Source organism: Schistocerca serialis, chromosome 4 (assembly GCF_023864345.2).
Source record: "Schistocerca serialis cubense isolate TAMUIC-IGC-003099 chromosome 4, iqSchSeri2.2, whole genome shotgun sequence".
In the NCBI taxonomy this organism is placed as follows: Eukaryota; Metazoa; Arthropoda; class Insecta; order Orthoptera; family Acrididae; genus Schistocerca; species Schistocerca serialis.
This window is the reverse complement of record NC_064641.1, coordinates 217513475-217528904: the sequence shown is the minus strand read 5'-3', so window position 1 is coordinate 217528904 and position 15430 is coordinate 217513475. Positions and strand designations below refer to the sequence as shown.

Below are 15430 nucleotides of genomic sequence, written 5' to 3'. Positions count from 1 at the left end.
CAGAGTGAAAATCTCATTCTGGAAACATCCCCCAGGCTGTGGCTAAGCCATGGCTTCGCAATATCCTTTCTTTCAGGAGTGCTATTTGTGCTAGGTTCGCAGGAGAGCTTCTGTAAAGTTTGGAAGGTAGTAGACGAGGTACTGGCAGAAGTAAAGCTTTGAGGACGGGGCGTGAGTCGTGCTTGGGTAGCTCAGTTGGTAGAGCACTTTCCCGCGAAAGGCAAAGGTCCCGAGTTCGAGTCTCGGTCCAGCACACAGTTTTAGTCTGCCAGGAAGTTGCAGAAAATGAATTGTCGCCAGTATTTGTGGCAAGAATGGCAAACCTGGTACCACACGGCATTTTCCAGCACGATAACGCAAAACTTCACTGCAGTCTTGAGGAATGTACAGATGCTTGACTGACCTGCAAGGGTCCCCAATGTGTCACACGCAGAACGTGTCTGGCAGACGTGATGGGAACTTTCGTGCCATCCATCAGCTGGCAGTCTACGTGTAATGCATGCCAAGAAATATCTGAAGATGATCTGTGGAAAGCTTTGCTACCAACTTAAAACAAACCGAACTTCGAGCTTACGAGGAGATGGGATTCGTTATTGGTCCTGTCATGTCGACACGTCGTGGATGAGGAATGGTCGATCCGCGCTGCCACAAACGAAGTGGCCGCCGTAGCCGTGTGCACGCCGTGTCGGTGCGGTGCAGCAGCGCTGGCTGGTCGGCGTCCGGCCAGCTCGGCAAGTGGAGAACCCAGGGACGCCTCTCGAGCACGCCTCGCCGTGCGCGGCGCCGCATCTAAGCGGCACCGGGCGACGCGCTAGTTGAGATCGATGGCCACTGCCACGGGCCGCCGCGCAGACAGCGCCAATTAAGTGCCTCTCTCCGGGCGCTAGCTGCGAGGCGAGCAGGCCGGTCCTCAGTCCGACCAAGGGGTTGCCTAGGTACCAGTCGGTTAATATACGTCAGTCAAACTATGTGTTTATTACGTTGGTACTTTTGCAACGACAGAAGAAAGCTCACCGGACGAAATATTGTTGTCGTCTGGCGAAAAGAAAAAGTTATTTAAATTAAACCAACATTTTTAATATAAAGCATTTTTAAAGCAGACTAAAAAGTATAAAATAATTTCTCCTAGCCCCATACAGATTGCTAATCCCACACAGATAGTCCTGAAAAAATTTGTGCTTGTGAAGTTTTAATAGCTATGAAAGTAGTAGTAGAGTAATTTTAGAATTGTTTAAAACGAAAACCTGGGGCGTATGTAATAGATATTGGCAAGGAGGTGCATCCATTATGTGTTGCATGCGCCCCACGCTCTTTGTTTTAAATTGTACAGGTTTTTTCGTAGCTATTAAAAGTTCACAAGCACAGATTTTCGGTACCACACTACTGGCCATTAAAATTGCTACACCACGAAGATGACGTGCCATAGACGCGAAATTTAACCGACCGGAAGAAGATGCTGTGATATGCAAATGATTAGCTTTTCAGAGCATTCACACAAGGTTGGCGCCGGTGGCGACACCTACAATGTGCTGACATGAGGAAAGTTTCCAACCGATTTCTCATACACAAACAGCAGTTGACTGTCGTTGCCTGCTGAAACGTTGTTGTGATGCCTCGTGTAACGAGGAGAAATGCGTACCATCACGTTTCCGACTTTGATAAAGGTCGGATTGTTGCGTATCGCAATTGCGGTTTATCGTATCGCGACATTGCTGCTCGCGTTGGTCGAGGTCCAATGACTGTTAGCAGAATATGGAATCGGTGGTTTCAGGAGGGTAATATGGAACGCCGTGCTGGATCCCAACGGCCTCGTATCACTAGCAGTCGAGATGATAGGCATCTTATCCGCATGGCTGTAACTGATCGTGCAGGCACGTCTCGATCCCTGAGTCAACAGATGGATACGTTTGCAAGACAACAACCATCTGCACGAACAGTTCGACGACGTTTGCAGCAGCATGGACTATCAGCTCCGAGACCATGGCTGCGGTTACCCTTGACGCTGCATCACCGACAGGAGCGCCTGCGATTGTGTACTCAACGACGAACCTGGGTGCACGAATGGAAAAACATCATTTTTTCGGATGAATCCAGGTTCTGTTTACAGCATCACGATGGTCACATCCGTGTTTGACAACATCGCGGTGAACACACATTGGAAGCGTGTATTCGTCATCGCCATACTGGCGTATCACCCGGCGTGATGGTATGGGGTGCCATTGGTTACACGTCTCGGTAACCTCTTGTTCGCATTGACGGCACTTTGGACAGTGGACGTTACGTTTCAGATGTGTTACGACCCGTGGCTCTACCCTTCATTCGATCCCTGCGAAACCCTACATTTCAGCAGGATAATGCACGACCGCATGTTGCAGGTCCTGTACGGGCCTTTCTGGATACAGAAAATGTTCGACTGCTGCCCTGGCCAGCACATTTTCCAGATCTCCCACCAATTGAAAACGTCTGGTCAACGGTGGCCGAGTTACTGGCTCGTGACTATACGCCAGTCACTAGTCTTGATGAACTGTGGTATCGTGTTGAAGCAGCATGGGCAGCTGTACCTGTGCACGCCATCCAAGCTCTGTTTGACTCAATGCCCAGGCGTATCAAGGCCGTTATTACGGCCAGAGTTGGTTGTTGTGGGTACTGATTTCTCAGGATCTATGCACCCAAAATGCGTGAAAATGTAATCACATGTCAGTTCTAGTATAATATGTTTGGGAATGAATACCCGTTTATCATCTGCATTTCTTCTTGGTGTAGCAGTTTTAATGGCCAGTGGTGTATGAAAATAGTAGTTGAATAATTTTAGAATCATTTAAAACGATAACCTGACGCGCATGCAATAGAGAATAGCACGGAGGTGCATCCATTATGTATTGCATGCACCCCACGTTCTTTGTTTTAAATTGTACAGGCTTTTTCGTAGCTATTAAAAGTTCACAAACACAAATTTTCGGTACTATTTGTATGGGGCTAGAAATCTGTATAGGGCTAGGAGATATTATTTTATACTTTTTAAGTCCGGCGCCACCCGAGAAGGTACACTACTTCTACACTCCACGAGGCCGACTTCTCAATTTATCGAGCTTCAAAACCGCTACACAAAATTATTTAACATGTAGGTGTTTCAGCCAGATAGAATCAGGAACAGAATGTGTGCTTCCGCATTGGCCATTTCCTCGCTTCCATAACGTGCTGCCTTCTGGAAGAAGAGAACTTTTTCTGCATCGGAAACAAGCGGCTCTCGCCGGGAAATTACTCACTGTGGACGCTTCCCAGCGAAACATTTCAAGCGTAATTGAAACAACCTGCCAAAAAATAATGGCCAGCATATTGCTAAGTCTGTTTCGAATAGGTCGCAGAAGTTTCGCTTGGAAGCCCCACATATCCTCCATACAGTCTCGGTTTCTGCCCATGCGATTTCCATATTTTCAGAGCTATGAGGAAAGTCATAGTCGCCGTCGATTTGCTTCGGACTAACAGTTGCACGCCATGGCTACAACCCCGGCTCTGTAGGCAACCCCAAACATTTTCAATGAACACATTGACCGTCCTGCCTCACAGTGGGATTAATGAATTAACAGTTACCAAGATTACTTTTGAAATGATAAACAGTTTACCTACTGTTTTTCCATCTGTCTCGTTTTCATTTGACTGCCCCTTGTTGTAACCAGTAAACTTATATTTATCAGTTTATTGTAAAATACTGTGTTTACATTGAATGTAAGTACTAGAGCTTATTTAAGCACTTACAAATCATTCTAAATATTAGACATTGAATATTAACATATTTCGCCCAGCATGAGGCTAATCACTGACGAAATCATATTTACGTAGTTCTTTTCCTGTGGTCAACATTTCGTTGTTGTCGTTAACAATTTTTAAAAAAATTCCTGACAAATATAGCTAAGTTACAACTTACGCATTCCCACTTGGAAGAACTGTTACTGACTCCTACTAGGCGTGGATATTTCTTTTCTCGTTTTTCTAGGTAAACGCATAACCGTTTAACTCGCTTAGGAGGCGAATCAGACGTTAATATTATGAGCGATTGATATCGGATGTCAACAGCTGGCGACTGACATCTATTTTCTACGCGAAAGTGGAGCTGAGTTATTATTAGCGCGTTTAAATAAAGCATCGTCCATTGCTGTCGCTACTTTTCAAACTTCAAAGTATTGTTTTATCTATTATTATTAGAGAACACCGCAGCTGTTTTCGTAAATTATACTGTAGGAAATACTGCAACCAGCCAAAAGTTTTTTTAGAAACAATTTTATTGTCTTGTTAAGTTTTACATAGGAGACTTTTCATGAAGACAGAATCAATGAATTTGCCAAGAAATAAACGCTAGCGTCTGACAATGACCTGACGCCCGAAACTCGTATCGGTACAATAAAATTATTTCTAAAAAAACTTGTGGCTGGTTGCAGTATTTCCTACAGTGTACCTTCAGAGCATTGTTTGGTAGTACCTAGACCGTAGTACTTAACGTTACTTTAAATGGTGATGTAGGCTACAGTTTAAATAAAACACATTCATACTTAAATGCATTGTCTGATAACAGATAAGTAATGCTACGTACTGTATCGTAATTCTGACAAACGTGCTGTAAGACAAATTCGTATTTCAGTATACTGATGAGAGATATATAGGCCTAAAATTGATGTAATTTCGGTAAACGAATTAAACACCTAAGATGAATTACCAGAAACATATTGAATGGGCAATATTAGTGTTTCAGAAAAGGTCCACTGGGGATAATTTTTTAACGCTCAGTATGAGGTATCCCCTACTATATAGGACGGTCGGCAACCGTAGTCTCATCTACGTCTACATAGATACTCCAAAAGCAACAATACCAGTACTGGTCATTTCCTTTACGGTACCACTTGCAAGTAGAGGGAGGGAAAAACAACTGTATGTATGCTTCCGTATGAGTTATCTTCGTGGTCCGTACAAGAGATGTTCCTTTGTGGCAGTAGAATCATTCTGCAGTCAGCTTCATTTGCCGGTTCTCTAAGTTTCCTCAACAGTGTTCCTGGAAAAGAAAGTCGCTTTCCCTCCAGGGGTTCTCATTTGAGTTCCCGAAGCATCTCTGTAATACTTGTGTGTTTTTTGAACTTAGCTATAACAAATCTAGCAGTCAGCCTCTGAACCACTTCGATGTCTTCCTTTATCGGAAACATTCGGCCAGTACTCGAGAACGGATTGCACTGGAGTTCTATTTGCGGTCCCCTTTACGGTTGACGCGCACTTTCCCAGTAATAGAGTGCAGCTACCGCGGAGGTCCATTGTGGGCTGTAATTATCGTACGGTAGCGAAACTTCGTAGATATGCCAGTGCGTTAATGGGGAGCTGATTTACGCTGAAAAAAGTTCAAATTTTAGCCACCAGGTGCAAATATGGCTCTGTAAACCGAAGTCGACCATTCGCCTTCCGTACTACAATCGTACTACGTGCTCGTTCCATTTCATGTCGCTTTGCAGCGTTACGTCCAGATATTTAAACAATGTAACTGTGTCAAGCAGCACGCTACTAATGCTGTATTTGAAGGTTATGGGGTTGTTTCTCCTACTCATCAGCATTAACTTCCATTTTTCTACAGAACTAGCTGCTATTCGTCACACCAACTAGAAATTTAGGTCATTTTGTGTCCTTCTATAGTCTCTCAACGACGACGCCTTCCCGCACATAACAGCATCGACCGCAAACAACCGCATATCGCTGCCCATCCTGTCCGGCGGATTATTAATGTATGTAGAAAATAACAGCGATCCTATCACATTTCCCTGGGGCACTCCGAACTATACCCTTGTCTCTGATGAACACTCACCGTCGATGACAACGGACTCGGTTCTAATATAGAAGGGGACGTTAATTAATTAGGTGAGGAGCCTTCTTTAAAATTTGAACCTCTCCCCCATTGGTGATTTTGGTGAGACGCCCCCCCTCAAGTGAGATTTACCCCCTAGTGGGGAAAAATACGTAAAAATGAATTATTTATTTGTTTTAAACACTTAAATAGTACCATGTGTTATTTATAAAGTGTGTTAAATAGCCTTTTTAATACGTGATTAAAAGCACTATTTTAAACATGACAAGGACGGACGGACAGACAGAGAGAGGAGGACAAAAAGGCGCTACGAAAGCAGCATTAACGGATCCCTAGAACACTAAGCTTTTATTGGTGTATAACATAAACTTTAAAAGTCACTGAGGCGCGCGGGGTAGCCGTGCGGTCTGAGTGCCGGCACGGTAGCTCAGCGTGTTCGGTCAGAGGGCTGCGTGCTCTCTGTAATAAAAAAACTGAGTCAAGGAATCAACGATAAACTTGAACGGATGTCTTGCGACATCCTCCCAGACATAACGCAACGACCTATATCGAAAAAAAAGAGGCGTCTTGTCACGGTTCGCGCGGCTGCCCCCGTCGGAGGTTCGAATCCTCCCTCGGGCATGGGTGTGTGTATTGTCCTTAGTTTAATTAGTGTGTAAGCCTAGGGACCGATGTCCTCAGCAGTTTGGTCCCATAGTCCTTACCACAAATTTCCACTTTTTTAAATGTCATTGAACCTTTACTTAGTTTAGAGATGAAAGACAACTTTGTTTGTATCTTCCTTTGAACTGTACGATTACGTAACTTTTCAATGTCTTTATTTATATAGTTCACAAGAGAATCCTGGTCAGCGAACTTGGCTTAGTTTCCTTCCAAAAATTATTAATTCCATGCTCGCACATATGTTTCGACTTGTCAGCATACCGCTCAACAGACACTTTGTAAAAATTTTGTTGCAAATTCATGTTGAACACAATAATTTCGGCTTTATGTCTGTTGCAGTATATCACGACTGACTCACTAACTGAAACGTAGTGATTTCGACCAGTGCGGCAGAAAACTGCCCGAATGAATTCTGACACTTGAGCGATACTTGTCTCAAATCAGGGAATCCCGGCATGAACACACATAAATCATGTGACAGAGAGGTTGTAAATATTGACCCGCCAGGGTAGCCGAGAGCGCTAATGCGCTGCTTCCTGGACACGGGTAGTCGCGCCGGCCCGGATCGAATCCGCCCAGCGGATTAACGACATGGGCCGGTATGCCGGCCAGCCTGGATGTGGTTTTTAGGCGGTTTTCCACATCCTGCTAGGTGAATACTGGGCTGGTCCCCACGTTCCGCGGCCGGCTGGAGTGGCCGAGCGGTTAAAGGCGCTACAATCTGGAACCGCACGACCGCTACGGTCGCAGGTTCGAATCCTGCGTCGGGCATGGATGTGTGTGATGTCCTTAGGTTAGTTAGGTTTAAGTAGTTCTAAGTTCTAGGGGACTTATGACCACAGCAGTTGAGTCCCATAGTGCTCAGAGCCATTTTTTGAACCCACGTTCCACCTCAGTTACATGACTCAAAGACATTTGAAAACTTTACCACTCTTTCCTGACTTAAACTAAACACAGACAGCTGGGGTACAGTGATTCCGTCCTGGGGGGGTATGGGGTGGCGGCAGGAGGGGCATCCGGCCACCCCTTTCCGTTAACCTTGTGTGGTGTACGTACTGTAAGACCTTCGGTACACACACCATCAGATTATTTGACTCGTCGCTCTAACGAAGTAGGCGAGTGTCAGCAATATGTCTCGTGGTCTTATCGTGGCGTGTTTATCTTCTGCTGTTAGGTCAGACAATAGAAATGCCACTTGCACGCTTAGAGTAGCAGATTGACGGTGACCAACCTTAAACAGAACTTGATTAATTTTCGCACACATTTATTAAAATAATAACAAGCATAAACCTTACTTAACTTGATTCTGGATGCTATTTACAATTGACAATCTGAAGTTCCTTTGGTCTTGGTACGTTAATCTTATTCTCACATATCTCTGACACTTGACAAAGTGTCTATACATTTATCTTCATGGCTAAGTACAGGAATATGATAATGTTATTAGGCACAGACTGAAACTTGACTATAGACTGGTACAGACTAATGCAGACTGGTACAGACTGGTGCAGACAAATGCAGACTGACTAATCGGAGGTCTTTACACTCGTTATAATACCTCGCGCGTTCATGTATCATTGCGCGAGTGTGATCCGCGAGGAGAAAAGGTTCTACGTTAGCAGCAATCTCATTGGCTGCGTTACATATTAATACGCGGATCGGCGGAAGCAGAATTTGGTCCATCTCTAAGGCAGCGCCATCTCGTAGTGCGGAGACGGACGAGCGCTGCGCCTGCGCTGTTGTGCTTAGCGGGGCGCGCTCTAGTGCGAAAGTTGTGTACGCGCTGACTACGCAGAACTATGTACACAACACCATGCCCCATCTGTTGTAACCCTACCGACCCTGCGGGAAAATGCGTAAGCGAAAGAAAGAGAGAAAGAGGAGGTTGTAATTGTAAATATTGGTGAGCACTTTAGTATTATCTGCTCAGGATTAATTACATGAGATAAAATATTGTCCATTTGAATAATTTATATTCTCCGAATTAAAAGTTGACTTGAGATTTTCATTGTCTCCCCTCCCTTTAAGTGAGATTTGGTGAGATTTAGGTGGACCCTCCCCCCCCCCCCCCCCCCCCCCCCCGCCGATTTTGAGCTCACGTAAATTAATGGACGTCACATGGCCGGGAAACTGTCCTATGTGGTCGCACCTTCGTTAACAGTCTGACCCTGAGCAGCGTTGCCAGACAAGCCATCAGCGTAACGAAGAGTGGTGGCGTCAGCGCAGCAGCAGAGGTTCCGGCAGCGGCAGCAGCAGCAGCGCCAAGTGTTTGTTGCCGTCGCTTGTTTGCAAGCAGCGCGGCGTGACGAGATTGTTGGCCGTGTGCCCGGCAGGAGCAGGCACGGGGGCAAGGGACGCGGGCGGCGTGCGGTTCGGCGTTCCTGAGGCGCGCGTTGAGCGGTGCGTGGCGCGCGGTGCGTGGCGAGGCCGGGAAACGGCGGTCCACGGTCTGCAGGGCGGAGGCGGCGGCAGCGGCGGAGGCGGCGTGGGTGAATGCCGGGGGCCGCTCCAGAGCCCAGCGTCTGCACGGGGGCGGGGCCGCCCGGCGCTGTCCCGCCATGAAGGACAACACCCCCAAGAGAAGAGTATGCACCGGCTCAGCGCACCCCGCGGAAGGTGGAAACTCACCACTGCAAGGCGGGAAAAGGCCTTTCTGTTTTAAGAAGCTCCGATGTAGTCGCAATTACAGACAGTGACCCTGGAAATATCGTCAGCGTGCGGGCGACATGTAGTATTATGAACACTGAATAAATTCACAACTGCCAAGATCGCAAAAACCAGTAGATGACCGGTTTCGGTGATTCTCTGTGATCTATGATGTAAACGTACACTACTGGCCATTAAAATTGATACACCAAGAAGAAATTCAGATGATAAACGGGTATTCATTGGACAAATACATTATACTAGAACTGATATGTGATTACACTTACACGCAATTTGGGTGCATAGATCCTGAGAAATCAGTACCCAAAACAACCACTTCTGGCCTGGGCATTGAGTCGAACCATTGAGTCAAACAGAGCTTGGATGGCGTGTACAGGTACAGCTGCCCATGCAGCTTCAACACGATACGACAGTTCATCAAGAGTAGTGACTGGCGTATTGTGACGAGCCTGTTGCTCGGCCACCATTGACCAGACGTTTTCAATTGGTGAGAGATCTGGAGAATGTGCTGGCCAGGGCAGCAGTCGAACATTTTCTGTATCCAGAAAGGCCCGTACAGGACCAGCAACATGCGGTCGTGCATTATCCTGCAGAAATGTAGAGTTTCACAGGCGTCGAATGAAGGGTAAAGCCACGGGTCGTAACACATCTAAAATGTAATGTCCAGTGTTCAAAGTGCCGTCAATGCGAACAAGAGGTGACCGAGACATGTAACCAATGGCACCCCATACCATCACGTCGGGTCATACGCCAGTATGGCGATGACGAATACACGCTTTCAATGTGCATTCACCGCGATGTCGCCAAACACGGATGCGACCATCATGATGCTGTAACCAGAACCTGGATTCATCCGAAAAAATGACGTTTTTGCCATTCGTGCACCCAGGTTCGTCGTTGAGTACACCATCGCAGGCGCTTCTGTCTGTGATGCAGGGTAACCGCAGCCATGGTCTCCGAGCTGATAGTCCATGCTGCTGTAAACGTCGTGGAACTGTTCGTGCAGATGGTTGTTGTCTTTCAAAAGTCCCCATCTGTTGACTCAGGGATCGTGGCTGCACGGTCCGTTACAGCCATGCGGATAAGATGCCTGTCATCTCCACTGCTTGTGATACGAGGCCGTTGGGATCCAGCATGGCGTTCCATATTACCCTCTTGAACCCACCGATTCGATAGTCTGCTAACAGACATTGGATCTCGACCAACGCGAGCAGCATGGTCGCGAAACGATAAACCGCAATAGCGATAGCCTACAATTCGACCTTTATCAAAGTGGGAAACGTGATGGTACGTATTTCTCCTCCTTACACGAGGCATCACAACAACGTTTCACCAGGCAACGCCGGTCAACTGCTGTTTGTGTATGAGAAATCGGTTGTAAACTTTCATCATGTCAGCACATTGTAGGTGTTGCCACCGGCGCCAGCCTTGTGTGAATGCTCTGAAAAGCTAATCATTTGCATATCACAGCATCTTCTTTCTGTCGGTTAAATTTCGCTTCTGTAGCACGTCATCTTCGTGGTGTAGCAATTTTTTGGCCAGTAGTGTGGATCCGAAGATGGCAGCGCAGAATTCCCGAAAACGTTCATCTATAAAAATAAATAATTTTAGCGATCTTGGCAGTTGAGAATTCATTCGGTGTTCATACAGCGTGTGATTGTAATTACTGTGCAGCTACTCATGGAGAACCGGTGTGGGTTGTAATTATAGTACGGTAGCGAAACTTCGTCGGTTTCCCAATGCTTTAATGGGGAGCCGATTTACGCTGAAAAAAAAAGTTCCAATTTTAGCCACCAGGTGCAAATCTGGCGCTGTACACTGTATCGTTTGATGCGGCCTAACGTAAGTGAACAGTATGGCTATCGAGAAGAGAGGCAGTGCGCTGTTCGTGAAACTCTTTTACGTAAAAGGCAGCAATTACAGTGCTGCACTGGGATTGTATCGCCGACTGAAAGGTGTCCGAGGAGAGGCCCGATGTAATTAAATAGTTTAAAGGAGATGATAATGTGAGAGTGGTGTGGCACATGGGCGAGGACAAGGTTGCTTCTGCTGTAACTGACCATGCAGCACGTGCCCCGGTTAGTGCTAGTAGTAGTGCAGTGCCACGAGGCATGTCCGTACCACGGTCAACAGTGCGGATAGTTTTGCGGTCTATATTACACTGGTACCTGTACAAGATCAAGACAGTGCAGCAACTGAAACCTCAAGGACCACAGCAACATTCTGAGTTTGCTCTTCGGTTTCTGGCACGGATCGAATTTGATGGCGTGTGGTCGGGCGGTATTCTGAAAACTGACGAGGCGCATTTAACGGTACAGGATGCGGTGAATGCCACAGAATTGCTGAATTTTGGGTGCTGTTAAACTGAGCTTTGTCCACAAGGAGCCACTGCGCTCGCCGTATGTGACTGTGTGGTGTGGATTCACAAACACCTTTATTCTCTTATTCTCAGTTCGCTCTTCTTTGACAAGAATACAATCGGAGGGCGTGTCAAGCGATTTTGCACGAAATCTGGGCACGTGATCCCTGCTTTGGAAGAGCGCGACTGTGGGGAAACCACTGTTTTATGCTAGATGGGGCAGTGCCTCATGTCGCTCGTCTAGTGAAAGATCTGCTTAGTGCAACCTGCCACGAATATGTTATTTCCAGAGGTTTCGCAGATGCATGGCCTGCAAGGTCACTAGTTCTGAACCCAAGGGACTTTTGGCAGTGGGAATATCGGGACAAGTTCGTTCTCTACCTGATCTGAAGGCCAGTACATAGGAACACGTTGCTCACATTCCTTGGGAATTGCTTCGAGTAACTGTTGATCACGAGGTTTTACAGAGGCTGCATCTCATGGACGTGTCCGGTTGTCATACTAAACAAACTGTGTACGCGGCTGTTAATACTTAAATCGAAATTATGCCTTTCTCACTTGTGTCACATTTTCTGCCGACGTCCCGTTCCTATTCCGTGACATATGGAAACATTTCTATACGTTTTTCTTGATTCACAGCGCCAGTTTTGCACCTTATGGCCAAAAATTGGAACTAATTTTTCCCGGCGTAAATCGGTTCAGCATTAACGCATGAGAATAACTACCAAGTTTCGCTATCATTCGATAATTGTAGCCTACGCAGAATCCTTGTAAGTAGCTGCACTTCAATTACAACCAGCCGACACAATTTCTTCCTTTAATTTTAGTCCGTGACCACAAACAATTAAAGATGGAAATAAATATCCTGTTGAATCAGCGATCATTGTGAATATTTTATGAATAAAACAGTCTAGATCCCTTCATATATGCCTTCACTTACAGCGTTCTTTCCGCTACTGCCAACATCAGATCAAAACACAGAACTTGTAAACAAGGTGGAATGTCAGTATCAGTAAAACCTATGCAGCAACTGTCCGAAGTTCAATTTTAGACCATCCACGGGACATTTTCAACAGCGCATTTCCATATTTGCAATGACTACTCGTTGTGAAATGATCTATTATAGGAGGCGCATTCAACAACTGAAGAGACAAATTGTTGTAAAAAAGTAAGTGTAATTTTACAAAATGAGACTTTTAATATTTCTCAAAATAATCCGCACCACTATGAATACACTTGTTTCAACTATGAACAAGGTTTTTTTGTATACCGAATGCAAAGAAGTATTCGTCTTTTGTTTGAGCCACTTTCCCACAAGTTCTTTCACCAGACAAGTCAAAATCGGAGGAATCCAAATCTGGAGCGTAGGGGGGATGAGGTAGTATTTCCCAACCACAGTCGAAATGAAGACTTTTTTTTTAGAGGGGGGAAAATTTGTATGATCGTGCCCTCTCCAAATTTTCTACAGAAAACAAAGAGGTTTTCTTAATCTGGTATCATACCAAACAATGAGAAAATTGTCGAGGCTATTAAGTCTGATACCTGTGCTGTAAAGAATCTTCTCCTCTGTGTTTGTGGAACAGGAGAATATCTGGGGGAGGGGGGGGGCGCCTTCAGCACTGTAGCCGCCCTCTCCTCTCCCCCCCCCCCTTTCTCAACCAGCCGGGATTCTCGACTGCTCCCTAACCATTTCTTCAACGGTATGTTGGGTCAGCTGGGCGGTGTGAGGGCAAGCATTGTCGTGCAGCAATATCGCGCCTTTTCGATATAGACTCGTGACGACTTTCTTTTGCTGGTGGCTTCACTTTGTTCATCCGAATATCTGAGTAGCAGGCATCGTTTATTGCACGCTGATCTTGTCGTCAATGCGGGATCCAACCGAAGGAGTTGACACTCCAGCTGGACGGCCAGGAGGTTGATCGTCAGTCACTGAGGCTCGACCCACTTTTAAAAATCTACCCACTTCTAAAATTTTTCGTGGTTCCAGAAATCGGATCATTGAACGTTGTTAAAATAATGTGGAAACTTCAAGCGGACGCTCGATTGTTAAATGCAATATTGTGATTGTAAATAAAACTATTTTTATCCATCCGATATTCTTAGCTCATCCCAGTGATGCTAACCGAAAGTCATGAAAGTATGAAACTCTTCGGAAAACTCTGTCATTTCTACATCAGTGGTCTCTTCAGTTATTGTCTGTCCCTCGTAGTATACCACGTGGTATAAACAGCTTATTTTCTGCCTTACAATGTAAACAGTAAAACACTTCAGTGTTAGCTGCAAGACAGAGAACCTGGTACACTTTAATAGAATATTTCAGAATGAGCCATCATTGCAGTTGTGGAATATGCGGCTGAATGTGTTTTATGTCCCGTGTAAGATCAGAAATTGACCGAAATCGGCACTTAAAAATAAAATAGCTAGTACAGCTGTACTCTATTTATTGGAGGTCCTAACAACTCTGCCTCTTGGTACAGATAGAGGTGTAGCTTTAAGAATCTCTGCAGAGAAAAACAAATTTGCCACTGACATAAAACTTCCACCAAAATGTTAAATAGAAATATTCGTTAAGTTAAAATATCTATAAAAGACAATTTGAGAAAAATCTGCTATAAGCGGAAGAATATACAAAATGGAAAGGGCATAGGGTCAAGATAAGCGAAAACAGGACATTACAAGATAGTAGTGGAATTAGAACGCCTCTAAGCAAGTCATTGCCTTGCATTCAACTATAAATTAAGCTAACCAGAAATACTAGAAAGAAGAATTATGAAGAAAATTAATTTTCTAATATGAAGCAAAGAAGTCTGGAAATTACGAAGCAATGATGAAATTAGAAGATGCAGGTGAAAAGTTCGCTGAATGGTCTCAGGAAACAAAAGAAACAAGAGTTACAAACAAAATTACTTTAATGGCCCTCAAAGTAATCACCATTAGAAAGAACACACTTATGATATCGGCTGTAAAGCTACGGGAAACGGTCAGCAAACACTTATTTTGGAATCGCTCAAAGCATCGTGGTCCACAACATCTGCGAATTTTTATGAACAACTGTGCTTACACTGTCTTTGTTTATCTCCACCTCATTCTCAAAGACTCCCGCCGATCACGCGCAAGCATCTGTCGCACTCGTTCGACGTTGTCTAGATTGTGTATGTTGACCTGAACGCGGCTCATCCTCTACTCGTCCTTTCCGTTTCTGAAGTGTTTAAACCACTCAAACGAACACTTTTTACTCTCTGCTTCAACACTGTACACTTACACTAACTTTCCTTGAATATCCGGTGTTTTTTCCTACATTATGAAGCATAATATGCTATGATTCTTGAGTTTCTCCCGGCGTATTTGATAATCAAAATATTACGAACAAACGGAGGGAGTCGCCATGGGTAGCCCACTCTCACCGGTGGTAGCGAATTTGCACATGGAGAACTTCGAGGAGGAAGCCCTGTCGTCATCCGTATGGAAACCTACTTGCTTTTTCCGTTACGTGGACGACACGTTCGTCATCTGGCCACATGGTATGGATAAACTCCTTGACTTCCTTACACATCTAAACTCCATACACCCCATCATCAAATTCACTATGGAGACTGAAACGGAGGGTAAATTACCTTTCCTTGACGTCTTGGTCAAGAGAAGGGCTGACGGCACCCTAGGTCACGGGGTGTATCGGAAGACTACGCACACTGATCTGTATTTGCACGCAGACAGCTGTCACCACCCTTCACAGAGGAATGGGGTACTTAAAACTCTAGTACATAGGGCGCGCACTATCTCTGACGCAGAGAGTCTACCCCAGGAATTGAAACATCTGAGAACTGTATTTCGAAAAAATGGGTGCTCAGAGTGGCAGATTCAACGTGCTCTCCGCCCAACCACTGCAGCACAACCTGTTGAGA

At 45.3% G+C, this 15430-nt stretch overlaps 1 protein-coding gene across 1 annotated transcript in view; it reads left to right on the top strand.

Moving 5' to 3' along the window:
* The first annotated feature begins 8821 nt into the window (after positions 1-8821).
* Positions 8822-15430, top strand: part of LOC126473222 (rho-related BTB domain-containing protein 1-like) — a 415532-nt gene continuing 408923 nt past the window's right edge. Inside the window, exon 1 of the mRNA XM_050100131.1 lies at positions 8822-9087. Within this exon, the coding sequence (XP_049956088.1) occupies positions 9061-9087 (27 nt within the window). The 5' untranslated portion in view covers positions 8822-9060. The remainder of the gene's footprint in view (positions 9088-15430) is intronic.